Below are 19,989 nucleotides of genomic sequence, written 5' to 3'. Positions count from 1 at the left end.
GACACTAGCATGAAATACTTTTATTACCTTTCAAAATTATACAATATGATTAGGTTGAATTGGATTGGATTGAATTGGAGGAATAGCTTTGCGAAAAAATGTCACTTTTAGTCATTGTGCTGTAGAACTGTATTGTCCACTGCAGGGGTACAAACTCAATTTCATTGAGGGCCACATCAGGGTTGTGTTTAATCTCGGGGGGGGGGGGGCAGGGTGTGTGTGGCCAGGGTGGGCATGGCCAAATCAACATCACTTGTGTCAGGAGTGCCTGTGTTTCAGCCTGAGTGCTCTGCTAGAGAAAAGAGGCTCGTGAGCTCCATTTTCAGCCGTGACTGCCCCATGCAACCTTCTGCCCATAAATTTTGAAAATAATACAAACTTCACTTTCATAGAGATAATTTCTTCATGCCTTAATGTTTTATAGGACCTCCAGTAAATGTTACATGCAACATCTTCATTAATAGTTTTGGATCCATTGCAGAAACAACAATGGTAAGATGCTCTTTATGGAAAATTCAACATATTGAAGTGTATTTATTTAGTATATGGCATTACAGATATACAACTAAAACATATTATACATACAGACACAAATGCAAGCTTCAATGAAACATCAGCAAAAATATATATTCAATATAAAAGATAAAATATTAAATTAAGGTAAATTTATAATAAAAATACCACAATACACACTGTAAGTCACTATAAGATAAATGTTTTAATTTGCTAGGAAGCTAACTATGTAACTACAACATATTTGAATGACAGTTGTGTAATATGTTTAAGAATGAGATGGAGCAACTAAACATGGAACAACTAAAAAAATGCATTTATTGCATTTATTGCATAATAAGTATACATCGTTCTATGTAAATGCAATGCTCCTTAATAAATATGTTTCCTTTCATTCTTTAGAAAGAAATACAAAATCTCAAATCCTCTTTTCATCAACCCTTTTCACATAGCATAACATTATCAACTGATTACTCATGCACACATATTATTTTCTGATTCTTTTTGTTACTTTATCATGGATCATTTTCAGAAGCACATAACTTTAATTATTAATTATTTAAATTATTAAATTATTAAAATTATTACCTAATTAATGTTAAAATTGAAATTATTAATTATCTATTTATTCTCTTTATATATTAGTTCTTATTGTTACACCAACAATAGTGTACATCACTATACATGCTATTCTTTCTGCGTACATCATGTTGAATTGCTTATTTCTGTGTGTATGTAATACTTCCTCTTAAGATTTGAAATAATTCAATGATTTAAAATAAACACCATATTTTGGGAGTATAAAACGCACCGGAGTATAAGACGCACCTTAGTTTTTGGGGAGGAAAATAGGGAAAAGAATCTGCTTACCAGATATTCATCTGGCTAGCATCCTTAGTCTGGTCAGTTTCAGCACATTATTTTATCCCCTGGTTAGGGCTTTTAAAAAATCTTATTTGGAGAGAGTAACAATGAAAGAGCTTGCAAGCCAATAAGATCTGGGAACATTGTTAGAACCTGGTTAGGACTGGGAAAAAATTGAACAAGTAGAGCAATGAAAAAAAATTGCAAAGACTTAGGGCTTGGAAGACATTGTTCACAGAGAATAACAATGAAATACCTTGCAAGCTGGTAAGAGCTGGAACATTGTTAGCACATGGTTAGGGCTGGAAATAAACAATAAGCAAGTTAAAGCAATGAAAAGAAACAATAAGCAAGTTAAAGCAATGAAAAGAAACCTGCAAAGACTTAGGGCTTGGAAAACATTCTTAGCAAAGAGTAACAATAGAATAAAATTCTTCATTGGCCAAGTGTGATTGGACACACAAGGAATTTGTCTTGGTGATCTCACATAAAAGATTTTGCAAGCCTGTAAGAGCTGGGAATATTGTTAGCACCTAGTTAGGGCTGGGAAGAAACAATCAGAGCGAATAGAACCAAAAAACCCCTACAAAGATAGGGTTTGGAAAACATTCATAGAGAGTAAAAGAGAATGAAAGAGTCCTCGGAGAGGGGTGGCATACAATATTGTTGTTGTTGTTGTTGTTGTTGTTGTTATTATTATTATTATTATTATTATTATTATTATTATTATTATTGCAAGCAGATAAGAGCTGGGAACATCACTAGGGCTAGAAAGAAACATTTGGAGCAAGTTAGAGTAATGAAGAAAAAACCTGCAAAGACAGGGCTTTGAAAACATTCTTAGCAGAGAGTAACAATGAAAGAACTTTCAAGCACTAAGAGCTGGGAACATCATTAACACCTGGTTAGGGCTGGAAAGAAACTTACTTGGAGCAAATTAGAGTAATGAAAAAAGTCTGCAAAGGCTTGGAAAACATTCTTCACAGACAGTAACAATGAAAGAACTTGCAAGATAAGAGCTGGGAAGATCGTTAGCACCTAGTTAGGGCTGGGGGAGAAAGCTTTGAAAAAAGTTGCATTCAGAGTATAAGACGCACCTGAATTTTCAGCCTCTTTTAGGGAGGAAAAAGGTGCATCTTATACTCCGAAAAATACGGTAAGTACAGCAATTAAATTAGATTCTTTCTCTTGTCAAAACAATGGAATTTTTTTTGCATTCAGTGTCATATTGATCTTTTTTCCTTTCTTTCCTTGGGGCTCTATTGGAATGCACATAGTTAAATACTACGGGGAAACAAATAGGCCCTATAGTACTTATGGTTTTATAGGCAATAACTAGAATTTTGAATTGCAACTAGAAACTAATTGGTAAATAATATGGTTGTTTTGTTGTTGTTGTTGTTGTTGTTGTTATTATTATTATTATTATTATTATTATTATTATTATTTACTAGATTTGTATGCCGCCCTTCTCCAAAGATTCAGGGTGGCTCACAAGATAAAATATAAAACAACGCATACAAACAAATCTAATTAGTTAAAAACTACAAGCTAAAAACCCAATATATTATAATCAATCAGAACCATACATCACATTTAATAGTCAGGGGGTCTAGATCTAATTGCCCCTGGCCTGGCGACATAAGACTCATAACCAAAGCGGAATATCAGCAAACAGCCAGTTCCTGCAAACAAAAAATAAAAACAGCAAAGGCACAATATGAACAACACCTTGCAGCGGAAGTCAAAGACAACAAAAAAAGATTCTTCCAACACATCAACAATAAGAAGAAAATCAAAGAAACAATTGTCACACTAAAAAACGAAGAGGGTAGAGAAATCACAGACAGCAATGACCAAGCACAGCTACTCAACGCCTACTTTGCATCAGTCTTCACACAAAAGGGAACCTCCCTTCAACCAATCTGCAATTTAACTGCAACAAACTGCCCCAGAACCGAACTCAACATAGACAAAAGCACAGTGAGGGACTACCTGAGGGAACTCAACGAATACAAATCACCAGGGCCAGACGGACTTCACCCCAAAGTCCTAAAAGAATTGGCAGACACCATAGTGGAACCACTCCTTCTCATCTACCAAATATCCTGGATCACTGGAGACCTACCGGAAGACTGGAAGCAAGCTGACGTAGTCCCCATCCACAAAAAAGGCAAAAAGACCGACCCAGGTAACTACAGACCAATCAGTCTGACCTCTATACCTGGAAAAATACTGGAGAAAATAATCAAAAAACAACTTACCCACTTCCTAGAAACAAACAAGATCATATCCAATAGCCAGCACGGATTCATCAGAAACAAATCATGCCAAACCAATCTCATATCATTTTTCAACACCATAACCAAGTCAGTTGACCAACGCAACTCAGTGGACCTCATATACTTGGACTTCAGTAAGGCTTTTGATAAAGTCGACCACAATCTCCTAATCCACAAACTAGAAAAAAATGGAGTAGACTACTACACATGTAGATGGATAAACAGTTGGCTGACCAACCGCACCCAACGAGTTGTCCTCAACGGCACCAAATCCACATGGAAAAAAGTAGACAGTGGAGTACCACAGGGCTCTGTCCTGGGTCCTGTACTCTTTAACATCTTCATCAACGACCTGGACGAGGGAATAAAAGGGGAACTAATAAAATTTGCAGATGACACCAAGCTGGCGGGGGTAGCCAACACCCTTGAGGACAGGCTCAGAGTACAAGAAGACCTAGACAGACTATCACAGTGGGCCCATACCAACAAAATGAGGTTCAACACCGACAAATGCAGAGTCCTCCACCTCGGCAAAAAGAACCCTAGACATACATACTGCCTGGGAGATACCCCACTCAGCAGTAGTGACTGCGAAAGAGATCTTGGAGTCTTGGTGGACAATCAACTAAACATGAGTCAGCAATGTGCAGCAGCAGCCAAAAAAGCCAACTCAATCCTAAGCTGCATCAACAGAGGAATACGCTCCAAGACCAGGGAAGTACTAATACCACTCTACTATGCCCTGGTCAGAGCCCACCTGGAGTACTACATCCAATTTTGGTCACCTCACTACAAAAAAGACATCGAAACTCTGGAGAAGGTGCAAAAAAGAGCAACCAAAATGATTAGGGGACTCGAAACCAAGACTTACGAAGAGAGATTGAGAGAACTGGGCATGGACAGCCTAGAAAAAAGAAGGTCTAGAGGGGACATGATAGCAGTTTACAGATACTTGAGGGGTTGCCACGGTGAGGAGGGGGTCTCTTTATTCCCCAGGGCACCAGAGGGCCGGACGAGGAACAATGGTTGGAAGCTGACCAAGGAGAGATTCAACCTGGAAATAAGGAAGAACTTCCTGACGGTCAGAGCGATCAACCAATGGAACTGCCTGCCAGGATAGGTGGTGAACTCCCCAACTCTGGACACCTTCAAGAGGAGATTAGACTTCCATTTGGCTGGGGTGCTATAGGGTTTCCTGCTCAGACAGGGGGTTGGACTCGATGACCTAACAGTCCCTTTCAACTCTATTAATAAATAAATAAATAAGTGAGTCTTGAGAGTCTTGCAGAAGGCAAGGAGGGTGGGGGCAGTGCAAATCTCTGGGGGGAGCTGAATCCAGAGGGCTGGGGCTGCCACAGAGAAGGCTCTTCCCCTAGGCCATGCCAAATGACATTGTCTGGTTGACGGGACCTGGAGAAGGCCAATTCTGTGGGACCTAATTGGCCACTGGGATTCATGCGACAGAAGGTGGTACTGTAACTAATGTGGTCCGATGCCATGTAAGTCATCACCAACACTTTGAATTGTGTCTGGAAACCAATCGGCAACCAGTCTGAGGAGTGTTGGAGAAACATGGGTGTATCTGGGAAGACCCACGACCATTCATACAGCTGCATTTTGCGTGACTTGAAGTTTCCAAACACTCTTCAGAGGTAACCCCATGTAAAGAGCATTGAAGTAGCCAAACATCAAGATGATAAGGGCATGAGTGACTGTAAGCAAAGACTCCCTGTCCAGATAGGACCGCAAGTGGTGCACCAGATGAACCTGGGCAAACGCCCCCCTCACCACAGCCAAAAGATGATGTTCTAAAGTCAGCTGTGGATTGAGGAGGATTCCCAAGTTGGGGGACCTCTCTGAGGGGGTCAATAATTCCTTCCCCCAGGGTAATGGATGGACAGGTGGGATTGTCCTTGGGAGGCAAAACCCACAACTACTCCATCTTGTCGGGGTTAAGTTTGAACCTCCAGACCCTAACAGCCTCCAGGCACTGGCACATACCTTCCACTGCTTCGCCGAGTGGACACAAGGTGGAGATGTACAACTGGGTGTCATCAGTGTACTGATGACAACTCACCCAATGTCCACGGATGATCTCACCCAGTGGTTTCATGTAGATATTAAACAACAGGGGGGAGAGGACCGATCCCTGAGAAACTCCACAAGGGAGGAACCTGGGGTCAACCTCTGACCCCCCCCACTAACACCGACTTTGACTGACTGGAGAGATAGGAGAAGAACCATCATAAAATGGTGCCTCCCACTCCCAACCTTTCCAGTCGGCACAGAAGGATACTATGGTCGATGGTATTGAAAGCCGCTGAGAGGTAAATAAGCACCAGGATAGAGGATAAACCCCTATCCCAGGCCCACCAGAGATCATCCATCAGCATGACCAAAGCAGTTTCTGTGCTGTAGCCAGGCCTGAATTCCGACTGTTGAGGGCCTAGATAATCGGCTTCATCTAAGGACCGCTGGAGCTGGAGTAACACCACCTTCTCAACAACCTTCCCCATAAAAGGGATGTTGGAGACCGGACGATAGTTATTAAGCACATCTGGGTCCAGAGAAGGCTTCTTGAGGAGGGGGTGCATGAGTGTCTTCTTGTAGGGAGCCGGGAAGGACCCCTCCTCAATGAAGCATTGACAATCTCCTGGACGCAGCTCTGTGTCACATCCCTGCTGGTCGACACCAGCCAGGAGGGACACGGGTCCAACAAACAGGTGGCGGAACTCACAGCTCTAATGGCCTTGTCCACTTCATCAGGTTTATATATCTTTACAAGGTCTGCCCCTCCCATAGTGACTTAATGAATGAAAATGTAGCCAAATCCATAAATAACAGTGCACTTCTGGTTCTTAAAGATACATTAATTCAGTTTAATGATGAAGAAGAGCAAAAATCTACACATTAATTTGCTTTTGTCACATAAAAAAATGGAAAAATATTTTAAGTGGAATCATGTTTGAACTGTATATCCATTGGATCAATCATTTTATGAAAACCATGTGGTGAAATTTCCTGATTGCTGAAGAGGAATAAGTACATCTATTCTGATCACACACACTGTGCTTGTTCAGCGTTCAATAAAACTTGTCCTTGTCCAGAATCGTCCTCATTTCATCTCTGATTTTATTTTTTTATAAATATAAAGACAGACAACATTTAACATTTAAAGGAGCTACCATTGCTCTGCTAGTCATAGAAGTCTAACTAATACAGAAAAAAAGTCTAACTATAATCAGATCAATACAGAAATACAATTTATAATATTCTACGTTCTTATTAAATTTACCTCTATATTTCCATTTTTATATTATAATTCATATAATTCATGTCAGTTCTCATATCTGTAAATTTTTGTCAATTTATTTCTAAAATATCATTTTAAACTAGTTAAAGTCAATTAATTAAACAAATAAAAAAGTTGCATTTAAAAAATTTTAAGATACAAAAATACTCTATGATTATGCAATTTATAGTCTACTTCTTTATATCTATTTTAACAATATAATAAATAAATTAATGTCACTTATTCAATCTAAAAACCTTATCCTTTAAGTTTCTTAATATTCTACTGTGTGTATTTAATTTAATAAGTTCAGATGTTTTAGAATTTATTCATATATCTTTTTAAAACTATTTTTCAACATTCCACCATTTGTACACTTTGTCCCAAATTTGGTAAAATTCTGTATCCGTTTGATTGTTTAAGCGTCTTGTCATCATGTCTAATTCTGCACATTCCATGATTTTTTTGAATACTTCTTCATCTTTTGGTATTTTCTTTTCTTTCCATTTTTGCGCAAATGTAATTCTTGTTGCAACTAAAATATGAATTATTAAATAATATATTTCTTTTTTATATTTAATATCTGAGATACCTAGTAGGAAGAATTCTGGAGTTTTTCTAATCTTTTCGTTCGTTATTTCCTTTAACCATTTTTCTACTTTATTCCAATAAATCTTGGTTTCAAGGCAAGTCCACCATGTATGAAAATATGTGCCAATTTCTTTTTTACATTTCCAACAGGTGGGAGAGATATTAGGAAACATTTTTGAAATCCTATATGGTGGGAGATGCCATCTATAAAACATCTTAATTTGATTTTCTTTAAAAGAAATTGATTTTGTTATTTTCCAATTGTATACCCATACCTTTCCCCATTTTTCCAAATTTATTTCTTTTCCAAAATTTTTGCACCAAATGATAATATTGTCTTTCAATATACAAACTATCGTTCTATAGTTTATTAAATATTTATATACCTTTCCAATTAGTTTCCCTTGATTTTGAGTCAACAATTTACCTAATATATTATTTTCTTTTTAAAAAATATAAGTTTTAATATCCTTTTGATATCTAGAGCTAATCTGCGCATACTGCCACCAATCCGAATCAATACCTATTTCTTGTAATTCTTGTTTAGTTCTTAATTTTAATTGGTTATACAATAAGTCTCTATATTTCCATATCTTTCCATCTTTTAAAATGTTTGTGTGCGAAATGGTCTCAATTGGTGAAATCCATTCTGGCATTACTAATAAATGATTTTTCTTTATTTCATTCCAAACATCTATCAGTGCTTTTCTGATAATATTACTTTTAAAATATGAGTTGGTTTTCAACTTTTCATACCATATAAAGGCGTGCCAGCCTAACATTAAGTCATGGCCTTCTAAATTAAGTAATCTTTGGTTTTCAAGAGTTAACCATTCTTTTATCCATGTTAGGGCAGTAGCTTGGTAATATAACTTCCAATTTGGGAGGCCTAGGCCTCCTCTTTCTTTATGGTCTTCTAATGAATTTTGTTTTATTCTTGGTTTCTTACCTTGCCATATAATTTTTTTTGTAATACTATTTAATTCTGCAAAAAAAATTGGTCCAGGATTAATTTGGATGACTTGAAAAAGGAATAAGATTTTAGGGAGGATATTCATTTTAATTGTAGAAATTCTTACAACTAGTGATAATTGCAAATTATTAAAAATTTCCAGATCCTTTTTAATCTGTCCTAACAATTTTATGTAATTGTCAATTTTAAAGATATGACTTTGGAGGTCATCCATATGCCTAGGTATTTCACCTTTTTTGTAACTTTCATATTTGTTAAATTTTCTAAATATTTTCTCTGTGACTCTGTCGTATTTTTTGTTAATATCTGTGTCTTTTCTTTATTTATTTTCAAACCTGTGACTTTCCCGTATTCTTCTATTAGATCTATTAACCTTAACTTTGATGTTGATGCATCTTCTATAATAAAAACTACATCATCAGCGAAAGCTTGTACTTTGTAAATTTCTTTTTAAATCTTCAACCCTTTTATTTCCTTTTCTGCTCTTATTTTTATCAATAACACTTCTAATGTTAAGATAAATAATAGTGGTGATATTGGACAATCTTGTCTCACTCCTCTTTGTATTTCTAATTTTTCTGTTTGCTCACTGTTTATTATAATTCTAGCTGATTGTTCAGAATATATAGCATCTATTATATTAAAAAAAATTGGTTCCTATCTCCATCTTATTCAATTGTATTTTCATAAAGTTCCAGTCTACATTGTCAAATGCTTTTTTAGCGTCTAAAAATATAAGTGACATTTGTTTATGCTGCTCATAATATTCTAATGTATTTATTATTGCTCTTACATTATTTTTGATTTGTCTTCCTGGCAAAAATCTGTTTTGGTCTTCATGTATTATTCCATTTATAATATTTTTAAACCTAATAGCAAAAATTGATATAAAAATTTTATAATCTACATTTAACAATGATATTGGTCTGTAATTTTCAATTTTTTCCTTCTCAGTTCCCACTTTATGTATTAAAGTTATTAAAGTTTCTGACCATGTTTTTGGTAGTTTACCTTCTGCTATTATTTCATTATATATTTCTAAGATATTTGAAAAATGTATTTCAATGTCCAGCTTATAGAATTCTGCTGGTATCGCATCTGGACCAGTCGCTTTGTTATTTTTCTTGTTGTTAATAGATTGTTTTAATTCTATTTCTGTGATAGGTTTGTTTAAACTTTGTTGTTGAACTTCCGTTAATACTAGTAGGTCTATAGTCCTTACATAATCAAAAATTAAGTCTTCCTTTATTTCTTCTTTCTTATATAATTTCCTGTAAAATTCTAATGTTATTTCCTTTTTTTCCTCTGTTCTATGTCTTATTACACCTTTGCTGTCTGTTAATTTTTTAATAATTTTATTTTCCCTCTCTTTCCTAAGTTTATATGCCAACCATCTTCCTGGTTTGTTTGCATGTTCAAAATATTCCTGTTTTGCTCTTTTTATTTTTTCTACCATTGATATTGTTCTATCAACCTTATTTTGTGTTTTAGTACTTCTCTCTGGTTTTTAATTTTATCATCATATTCAACTTTTTGCATTTCAGATTCTAATTTTTTCAGTTCATCCTCTAATTCTTGGTATTGTGATTTATTCTCTTTATTTTATTTTATTTTGCCATATAAGAAATTGTTAACCCACATATATATGCCTTTGTTATATCCCAAAGGTTTTAGTGTTATTGTTTTTATTTATTTAAAAAATACCTTCTAATTCTTTCTCTATCCATTTTTTATACTCGGGGTCCTTTACTATATTTCTATTCATCGACCATTTATTTACTTTTCTTTTACCCTTCCAATATATAACTAACAGATTATGATCTGCCCAGCTATTAATTTCAATCTCGATATCTCTGATCTTTTCCATTGTGTATGCTGGGGCCCAGGCCATATCAATCCTGGACCAAGTTTTATGCGGGTTAGAATAAAAAGTATATGGATGATGTTCACGCCATATATCTTTTAATAATAATTCTGTGCGCATTTTCCAGAATGTCACAGGTAAAATTACCTTTTTCTTCTTCTTCTTTTTCCCTGTGTAGTCCATTTGGTTATTTGAGATCACATTAAAATCTCCTATTATTATCATATTTTCTATTGATAATTTATTATTTTGTCATGCAAGTCTTTATAAAATTGTTTTTGGTTGTCATTTGGTGCATAAGTTGAGACAATTATGAGAGGTTTTGTTTCTAAATCTAATTGCATAATTAAAATTCTGCCTTCACTATTACTATATATTTGTTTAGATTCAATTATTTCATCAATATAGATTGCCACTCCTCTTTTCTTTTGATTTGCCAGACTAGTATATAGTTTCCCCAACTTTGAATTGTTAAGGAGACTTCTCTTTGATTTTTTAATATGGACTTCTCGTAGGATGTTTATTTGTGCTTTTTGTTTCCTAAGTTTAGCCAATATTTGATTTCTTTTCTTTGGATTATTCAAACCATTAACATTGACTGAAAAAAATTTCAAGTCATGTGACATCTTTATTTATAATATTTTTTTGTTTCTTTCGGTTCACGCAGTCTAGTATCTAACACCAATTCTTGTTGAACCTGTGGTTGTTTCTTTTAAACTTCTTGCGTTTCTCCCCTTTCCTTGCTGGTGGCCCCCCTTTCTTCTTCTTTACCCTTGAGTTCTATCTGTAGTTGATCAATCTTGTCCAGTCCACTTTGTGCAAAAAAAGCTCTTGCTTGGTCCACACTCTCTATCTTAATTTTCATTGCTTGCCAGGTCAAGGTGAGGCCTTCCAGTACCAGCCATCGAAAGACAATATTCTTTTTAATTAATACACTTGTGAGGAAGTAATATTCTCTTCTGCTTTCTCTTACCCTCTTTGGAACTTGTTTCAGAATCGTGATATCTTTCCCTTTGTGTTTCCAAGTCTGATTTCTTGCCTGTTTTAAGATATCGTCTTTGATTATTCTTCTTGCAAACTTAACGTGTACTTCTCTTGGTAAGTTGTGCCATCTTACATATCCTGTTTGGACTCTGTAAACTTCATTTATTTCTCTTATCAGTTCTCCTGGGTCAGCTTGTAAAATTTCACCTATTATTTCTGCCATTTTTGCAGATAAGTCTTCATCTCTTTCTTCCTCTATATTTTGAAATCTCAAGCCATGTGATGCGGATTGAGTTCAAGATTGGTTATTGCTTCATCAAAACTTCTGCAGGCTGCATAATTATGTTCTTCATATTCTTCTACCTTCTGTCCCATGTCTTGGACTTTTTCTTCTGTTGCTTTTATTCATTTTTAATTCTCTTGTAAATTTTGTTGTATTACTTTCATATTTCCGTCCATCTCACTCATGCTCCCTTTAACTTTGCCGATTTCAGTTTTAAGTTCACCAATCTCTTTATTAATCTCTGTTTTCAGAATGCCCATTTCATTTTTCATCTCTTGTTTCATTTCTTCAAAATATTTTTTCACTTCCTCTTTGTTTCTAGTTGGGTTTTTGTCTGGGTTTGCGTTTTCTGCATGAAATCTTGAATAGCTGCTAGTGTGTCTTGAATAGACTGGAGGTTTAATTCTGCAGGTGGCTTTTCTTTCTCTTTTTCTTTTTCCTTAGCTAACATTGTTGTTATTGTCCTTTGTTGTAGTTGAGATGATGTTGGAGATACTTTAGGTGTGGGAGTTGGGGTTGGAGTAGATGTTTGTTTTCAAGTTGTTGTTGTTGTCACGGAAGTCACACTTTGTGCCCTGTAAGAACCTTTCATATCTCAAGAGTTTAAGCCTTATTATACAATTTTTTAATAAAATCTCTTATAGTTATAATTAAAGTAATTATTTTAAACAATTAAGAAGAGTACTCATTCATAGTTCAAATGTTAAAAATGTAGAGTAAGAAGAAGGGGGAAATATGTGAAAAGTATATTATATGTTTAGGTAGTAAGAGAGGTTACATTTAATAAAAATGGGAAAGAAAGATTGAAAAATAGAAAGTAATAAAAGAAGGAATTTTAATAGAAAGAAAAAGGAGAGAAAAAGAAAAACTATTCACATTAAGTATAGGGTGGGTAATATACTATATTTGTTAAAGTGGGGGGGGGACACCAGATATAGGAAGGGGAGAAACAAAGTTTCTAGCACATTTTATATATCTAATTTAATTTAATAATAAAAAGGTGAGAAAAATATTAAAATTATTTAATCCAAGAGGATATATAAAAAAAGGAAAAAATATAAAAAGTTAAAGGGAATTTGAAATTTAAAGATTTATTATATCAAAAAAAGAAATAAATAAAAATATCAAAAGGAGTAAAAATATATAAAAATGTAAAAATGTGTTATTAATAAGAAAGAAAAAAATAGGGAAAAAACAAGAGGAGGCTGATTTTGAATTTTTTCCAGAATATTAATTTCCCAAGTAAGGCCAGTTTCCAGAGGGGTGGAGGAAGTAAAGATCAAAGCAAGGAGAATTATTTAAAACAGTTATATTGCAGTATAAAAATCCAACAGTATAAAGTCCAAAGTAAAGCTCAAGTGAAAAACTTATAAAATCCAAAATAAAGTTCAGGTGAAAATAAATCTAATCCTTCTTTCTTTCTTTTTTAAAAAATCCTTACACTTCTAGTATCAAAGAAAATAATCCTTTAATGAATACCTCCAAAGTTTTTACAATTCTTTCTTCTTTATTTCTTTGGTTATAAACGTAGTCCAATTTCAAACAAGAATAAAAAAAGAGTTCAAAATTTTAATCCAACACGGTAAAAATTCATTGAGAGGAAATTTTTAGTTCATTTATCACAATTCATTCTAAAATAATCCAAGTAGAAAATTCATCCAATTATTTATTTGTTAGTCCAAATATTTTAAAAAGTTTTTTATAATTTTTTTTAAATATTCAAAAACACTATATAGTATCAATTATAGACTGTAAAATACAAAGTATAAAGTCGTCACTTTTTTTTCCTTCCAAAACAAGCAGTTTAGCATAGGAAAGTAGATCCGGCTGTTCTTCTCTTTTGCGGATGGATTTCACTTCAAGATATAAACTTTATTTACAGTTCGCCTTTTACTTTCAAGATCTTCACTTTTCACTTTTCAAATATTAATGCCAAAAGATTACCTTGTAGGTGCTTTGTTGTCGAAGGCTTTGCGCATGCGTTGAGAGTAGATGCTCCCACGGAACGCTCTTCAGATGTGATTAGAGAAAACAAATCTTAACCCTTAACAGCCCTCTCAAACTAAGTGAAAGTGGACTGAGAAGTAGAAAATTTGAAAGAGACTTGGAAAACCTGCTGGGATCAGCTAAAAAGAGGAGTTACAGACCAGAACTTCACTGTTAAAAAAGTGAGTAAAACAACAAAGGGAAATGGTGACTATTCCAGATCTAGGGGGGAAAATGGATACACTCCTTCAGGCATTTGCAAACGTAGGACAACAACTTAAGGACATGCAATTAGCCATGAAAGAAGTGACAAAAGGTATGAATGAACTGAAAGTTCAATCCAAAGATCAAGAGATAAGGATCTCGAGACTTGAGGCAGATAGAAAAAAACAAGAGCAGCCTATAAACAACTTAGAAGACCGGCAGAGGAGATCAAATTTACGTTTGAGGGGATTTAAGCAGGATTTTGGTGAAAATAAGAAATTAATTCAACTGATTTACCAATGGCTCTTGGAAAGCAAAATTACGGTGGATTTGGGTGAAATTGAAAGAGTTCATTGGGTTTACGGTCCTCGGAATTCAGGCAATCAAAAAGATATTGTAGTAAGATTTGCCTTGGAGCGGAGGGCCACAGAAGTTTTCAGACAGCTTAAACAGACTCCAAATCTCCATTACAAAGGCTCTCCTGTCTGTGTCTTGAAAGATCTATCTGCTCAAACGCTGCTGGCAAGAAATCAGGTGAGACCAGTGACAAATATGCTCTTTCAAAATAATTTACATTTTACTTGGAAATTTTCAGCCATGATCCTGATCTTCAAAGATGCCAAGACTTATTTTGCAAGTTCTCTGGAAGAGGGAATGCAAATGCTTCGACAGTTGGGAATAAATCCGGATATAAATCAGCAGGCAACATTAACAAAGTAGGCAACTGGAGCCGAAGGGGGAGAAGCAACAGGAGAAGCAATTCCTGAGTTATCTACAGAAGGTCCTATCAGCCAAGAGAAGGAGGAAAGAATCGTTGCATTAGAAAAGGAACTAGCTTTACTCCGAGAGAAGGGAAAGAAGGAGGAGGGGCGTGTCACACATCAAAAGAAGAAATAAGCACTGTATTGTATAACTGGCATTGTTGTTCCCAGCTGATTAGCTTTTTGGGTATTCTTTTCCCTTCAATACTTAATAAGGGGGAAGGAAGGAATAGAGGGGGGGTTGAGGGTTACTATTTGTTTCTTAAATGGGCAATTTTTTAGAGCGTACTTGAGGGATAGCAAAGCCATGTGTGCCTCTCGGAGCCAATGGAGATTTTTTCCATTGATTCCCCCTTGGGGGAATGTTGAGGGAGGGGCCCTTGGGTGGGGGTTTAAGATTACAAATGAAGAATCTTCTAATATGCTTCGCTTTATATAGGAGAGAAACATATCTGAAAGGAATGGGTGAAAAGGTTTTGATGTCATTAAATGTGAATGGAATGTCATCACAGATTAAATGTTATAGAATTATGAAACTGGCTAAGGACAAAAAAGTAGATTTCTTATTTTTATCAGAAACACATAAAGGGAGGAAAAGAGAAGATAAATTAACTAACTGTAAGGACTGGGGCTGGATATATGAATCTAGGGGGAATAATAAAAGTAGAGGGGTAGCGATACTAATACACAAAAGAATACCCTTTGAACTGATTCAGACTAAAAGGGACAGGGAGGGAAGGATGTTATTTATTAAAGGAAAAATGAATAATAAGGTAATAACATTAGCAGTAATTTATGTCCCAAATGCAAATATAAAGCAATTTATATTAAATACAAAGCGTAAATTGAATAACTTTGCAGAAGGCACAGTGATTTTGGCAGGTGATTTTAATATTGAATTGATAGCAGGGAAACAGGAAAAAAATTATTTGCCTTTAAATAAATTAGGTATGATGGATCTTCATACCGAAGCGACAAATAGAGCTACATTTTATTCAGTTAGGCACAATAAGTTTAGCTGCATTGACTATATATTAATGAATAAAACTGGAAATACATATCTTAAAAAAGCTGAAACTGAAAGCATTTGGTTATCAGACCATGCCCCATTATTAGCAGTGATTGTATTTGATTCAAATAATAAACAAAAAATATGGAGATACAATCCTCTTGTGTCCGGAAGAGAAGAAGATAAATTGAAACTCCAAGAAGAATTGACTGAATATTTTAAAATAAATGATACGGGAAATATGAAGCAATCAATAATTTGGGATGCACATAAGGCCTTTATGAGAGGGAATTGTATTAGTACTGAAATCTATATTTTAAAAAAAGTGAGGTAGAAAGGAAAAAGTTAATTAAAGATATTGAGTTAACTCAAGAAAGATTGAAAATTACAAGAAATAGGGAGTGAAATAATTTATTAAAAATAAAAAAAGCAACTGAGACTTATGGATCAACAAATATGGAATAATATGAGATTGTAAAGCAGAAAATTATGGGATGGCAAATTATTTTTAAAAAAGAAAAGAAAAATCTTGTATTGTTGCATTAAAGGACAAAAAAGGTGTAATAAAACGTAGTAACGATGAATTGCAAAAAATAATGAAAGAGTTTTATGAAAAGTTATATAAAAAAGATCAGGTCATTTTGCAAAAGATAGAGATTAAGGAGAAACTAACTGAAGAAGATATACAAATATTAAATGGGATAATAACAAATAATGAAATTATTAGAGTTATTAATGGGTTGAAACCTGCCAAAGCTCCAGGCCCAGACAGACTTACAGGGGAATATTATAAGACTTTTGTGATTCAATTATTACCTTATTTGGAGAAATTATTTAATAACATACTTCAAACCTTCAATATTCCAGAGTCATGGAAGACATCCGAGATCATTACTATCCCAAAACCAGATCGTGATTTGTTAGACCCAGGATCCTATCGCCCCATCAGTTTACTAAATCAGGATTATAAAATATTTATGAAAATTATATCAAATAGGATAGAGAGTATCTTACCAAAAATAATTGGTGAAGACCAATACGGATTTGTTAAAGGAAGGAAAATTCACGAACTAATTAAAAATGGTGTTAATGTGTTACACCATGCTACCACTACCAAAACGAAATTATGCGTCTTAAAGTTAGATATGTATAAAGCATTTGATAAAGTTAACCATAATTACCTCTTTCAACTTTGTAAGAAATTAAATATGGGAGAAAATTTCTGTCAAATGATAAAAGAAATCTATAAGGATAATACAGCCTATATTAGGGTAAATGGAAATAAAACAGAGAAAGTTAATATCCAAAATGGAACTAAGCAGGGATGCCCACTTTCCCCCATCTTGTTCGCAATGGCAATTGAGGTTCTAGCAAATAAAATTAGAAATGATAAGGACTGGAAGGGTTACCGAATTGGAAAACTTGAATTGAAATTAAATCTTTTTGCAGACGATGCCATAATATTGTCTGAAGCCCCCATTGAAATGATGAAAAAAATAATGGTTGTACTTCAGGAATTTAAAGACCAATCATGTCTCTCAATTAATATTGAGAAATCAGAAATATTTTGTTTGAATACAGGTCCCAAAGAGCAAATCGAGATATGAAAAATTTCAGGATTGAAATTAGGATGTAAAAAAATGAAATATTTAGGAATTTGGTTATTCAAAAACCCAAACAAAATTGCTGAGGCAAATTACAATTTAATATGGAAAAAAATGCAAAAGCAAATTAAAAAGTGGAAAGATAAAAGTTTGAGGGAAAATGGCCATAATAAGAGCTCTTAAAATGATGATTATTCTAAAAATGATGTACTTATTCAAAGTTTTACCAGGTACCTTCCCAGGGGTAAAACTAAGGGAATGGCATGAACTTTTGGATTGAAGGAAATAAAAAACCTAGAACAAGGAAACGGTGGCTGATTGCCAGAGAAAAAGATGGAGGATGGGGGTGCCCAAATTTAGAATTATATAGAGAAGCATTTCAAATAGAAAGATTAATGGAATTACAATCATTGACAGAAAAGAAGTGGGTGAAACTTGAAAGGGAGATTAACAATATTAAAAATAAAGAGATTTTATTTAAAAAATGGAGTAAAATAGAAATCAATAGATTAGCTGATCCTTTGAAAGCAGCTCTAGATATTTGGTCAAAATGGCAAGGGAAATTAGTAAATAGGAATTCAAAATTATCAACGTTGCATGTTTTGAATATAAATAATGATGTTAATCGAGGTAGAGTTATAAAGTAATTAAATGATAAAGGCATAATGAGAATAGAACAATTATATGAGACAGATGGAAGAGTTAATATAACTCGCTTCGAATGGTGGTTGGGCCAACAAAAATGGTTGCAGATTAATGCAATATGCAAATATTTGAATAAAAGTGAGATTACAGAAGCATTTTTGAGAGAAGAAAACTGGCTAGAGAAAATATTGAAAGAAAAGATTAATGATTCAAAAGGACAGGCTAGTAAGATTTATAGCATGTTACTACAAGTGGAAGAGGAAGTGATTAAAGGCATAACAAGATAGTGGCAAAATTAATTACAGATTAATGAAAACAAGATGGAAGAAGTAGTAGAAAATATATACAGTAATACCTCATGATACGAACTTAATTGGTGCAAGGAGGAGGTTCGTAAGACGAAAGGTTTGTAAGACGAAACATTGTTTCCCATAGGAAACAATGTAAAGTCAATTAATCTGTGCAACCAAACCCCCCCCCCCGCAAAAAGACGGCTTTTGGCGACTGCTGGGAAGCTGCGCGGCTGTTTTAAAAGGTGTCCAGGGTTCGGGGGTGCTGGCAAGCCCCCCAGGCCGGCTGCGACCTTTTAAAACACCCGCGCCGCTTCGCAGCTGTCTCCTGAAGCCGAACGCTAAAGCCGAACTTCCGCATTCGGCTTCGGGAGACAGCTGTAAAGCGGCGCGGGTGTTTTAAAAGGTCGCAGCCGGCCTGGGGGGCTTCCCAGCAACCTCCCGAACCGAACCCGGGGTTCAGCAAAATTTTGCCTCTTCTTACGAACTTTTTTCGAGTTACGAACCGTCGTTCGCGAGGCTTCTGGGAAGCCCCGCCGCCCGGCTGTCACCTTTTAAAACAGCCGCGCGGCTTCCCAGCAGTTTGTAACTCGAAAAAAGTTCGTAAGAAGAGGCAAAATTTTTCTGAACCCCGGGTTCGTATCATGAGTTGTTCGTAAGACGAGGGGTTCGTATCTTGAGATACCACTGTATAAGACAGCGGTCCCCAAACTATGGCCCGCGGGCCGGATGCGGCCCAACGAGGTCTTTTAACCGGCCCGTGGCAAGCTCACGAGATTTTACTGGTCGATAAAATAAGCTCCCGAATCTCCTGTCAACTCACCGCGGTCGGCTGCTCAGCGAGGAGAAGGTGGAGAGGCAAGGGGGCGGGGAGGAAAGCGGGCCTGCAATTGGCCCCTTCCTTTGTCGCCTTTAGGGAGAGAAACTGTTGCTGCCCTATGGCAGAGCAGCAACAGTTCCTCTCCCTAAAGGCGAGAAAGAAATTGGCCAATTGCAGGGCCGCTTTCCTCCCCGCCCCCTTGCCTCTCCACCTCCTCCTCCCCTCCTCCTCCGCGGTGAGTGAAAAACTGTCCACTGAAAGTCACAGCTAAGTGCACCATGGCTAAGTTTGTGTGTGGGGGGGAGGCGGCTGCTTGAAAACCCCTGACCTCCATCGCCTCCCCCCCACGGCACAAGGCGAGCACACCTCGCCGCTGACACAGGCGGCGGGGACTGCCCTGTCCCCCTGTCCCCCCTGCGCAAAACTACGCAGCCCCAGATCGCTCGCTTCTCCAGCCAGCAAAGCCGATTGCCCGGCTTTGCTGGCTGATGCAGGAAAGGAAAGCCTCACATTTAAAAAGCACGCCACTTTCTGGGACTACGGCGCCGTGGTGGCCTTCAAGCGCGGCCCTTCGCGGCGCCCCCCACCCGTTCCTGCAGGAAGAGATCGGGCACTTTACCGGGAGGTGGAGGCGGCGTGGGGCCGGACGCTGGGTGCCGGGGAGGGCGAAGGAGTGGACGCGCCTCTCAGCTGCAGAGCGGAACGGGGATGGAGATCCGCGGCGGAGTCCGGCGTTGGGAGCCTGGGGCCATGCGGGACCGTTCATCCAGGCTTGCCGGTCCACGCGCGCCTGGATGAGCGGTCCCGCATGGCCCCAGCGCCGGACTCCGCCGCGGATCTCCATCCCCGTTCCGCTCTGCAGCTGAGAGGCGCGTCCACGCCTTCGCCCTCCCCGGCACCCAGCGTCCGGCCCCACGCCGCCTCCACCTCCCGGTAAAGTGCCCGATCTCTTCCTGCAGGAACGGGTGGGGGGCGCCGCGAAGGGCCGCGCTTGAAGGCCACCACGGCGCCGTAGTCCCAGAAA

The 19,989-nt window shown here is 36.7% G+C and overlaps 1 protein-coding gene across 1 annotated transcript in view; it reads left to right on the top strand.

The window, feature by feature from the left end:
- The window catches only part of GLRA3 (glycine receptor alpha 3), a 130,073-nt gene that overhangs the window by 38,407 nt on the left and 71,677 nt on the right, over window positions 1-19,989 (top strand). Inside the window, exon 3 of the mRNA XM_070756610.1 lies at window positions 425-492. Coding sequence (XP_070612711.1) covers window positions 425-492 — 68 coding nt within the window. The remainder of the gene's footprint in view (window positions 1-424; window positions 493-19,989) is intronic.

Source organism: Erythrolamprus reginae, chromosome 7 (genome assembly GCF_031021105.1).
Source record: "Erythrolamprus reginae isolate rEryReg1 chromosome 7, rEryReg1.hap1, whole genome shotgun sequence".
Taxonomy (NCBI): Eukaryota; Metazoa; Chordata; class Lepidosauria; order Squamata; family Dipsadidae; genus Erythrolamprus; species Erythrolamprus reginae.
The sequence above is the reverse complement of the archived record's forward strand: the minus strand, read 5'-3'. Positions and strand labels throughout refer to the sequence as shown.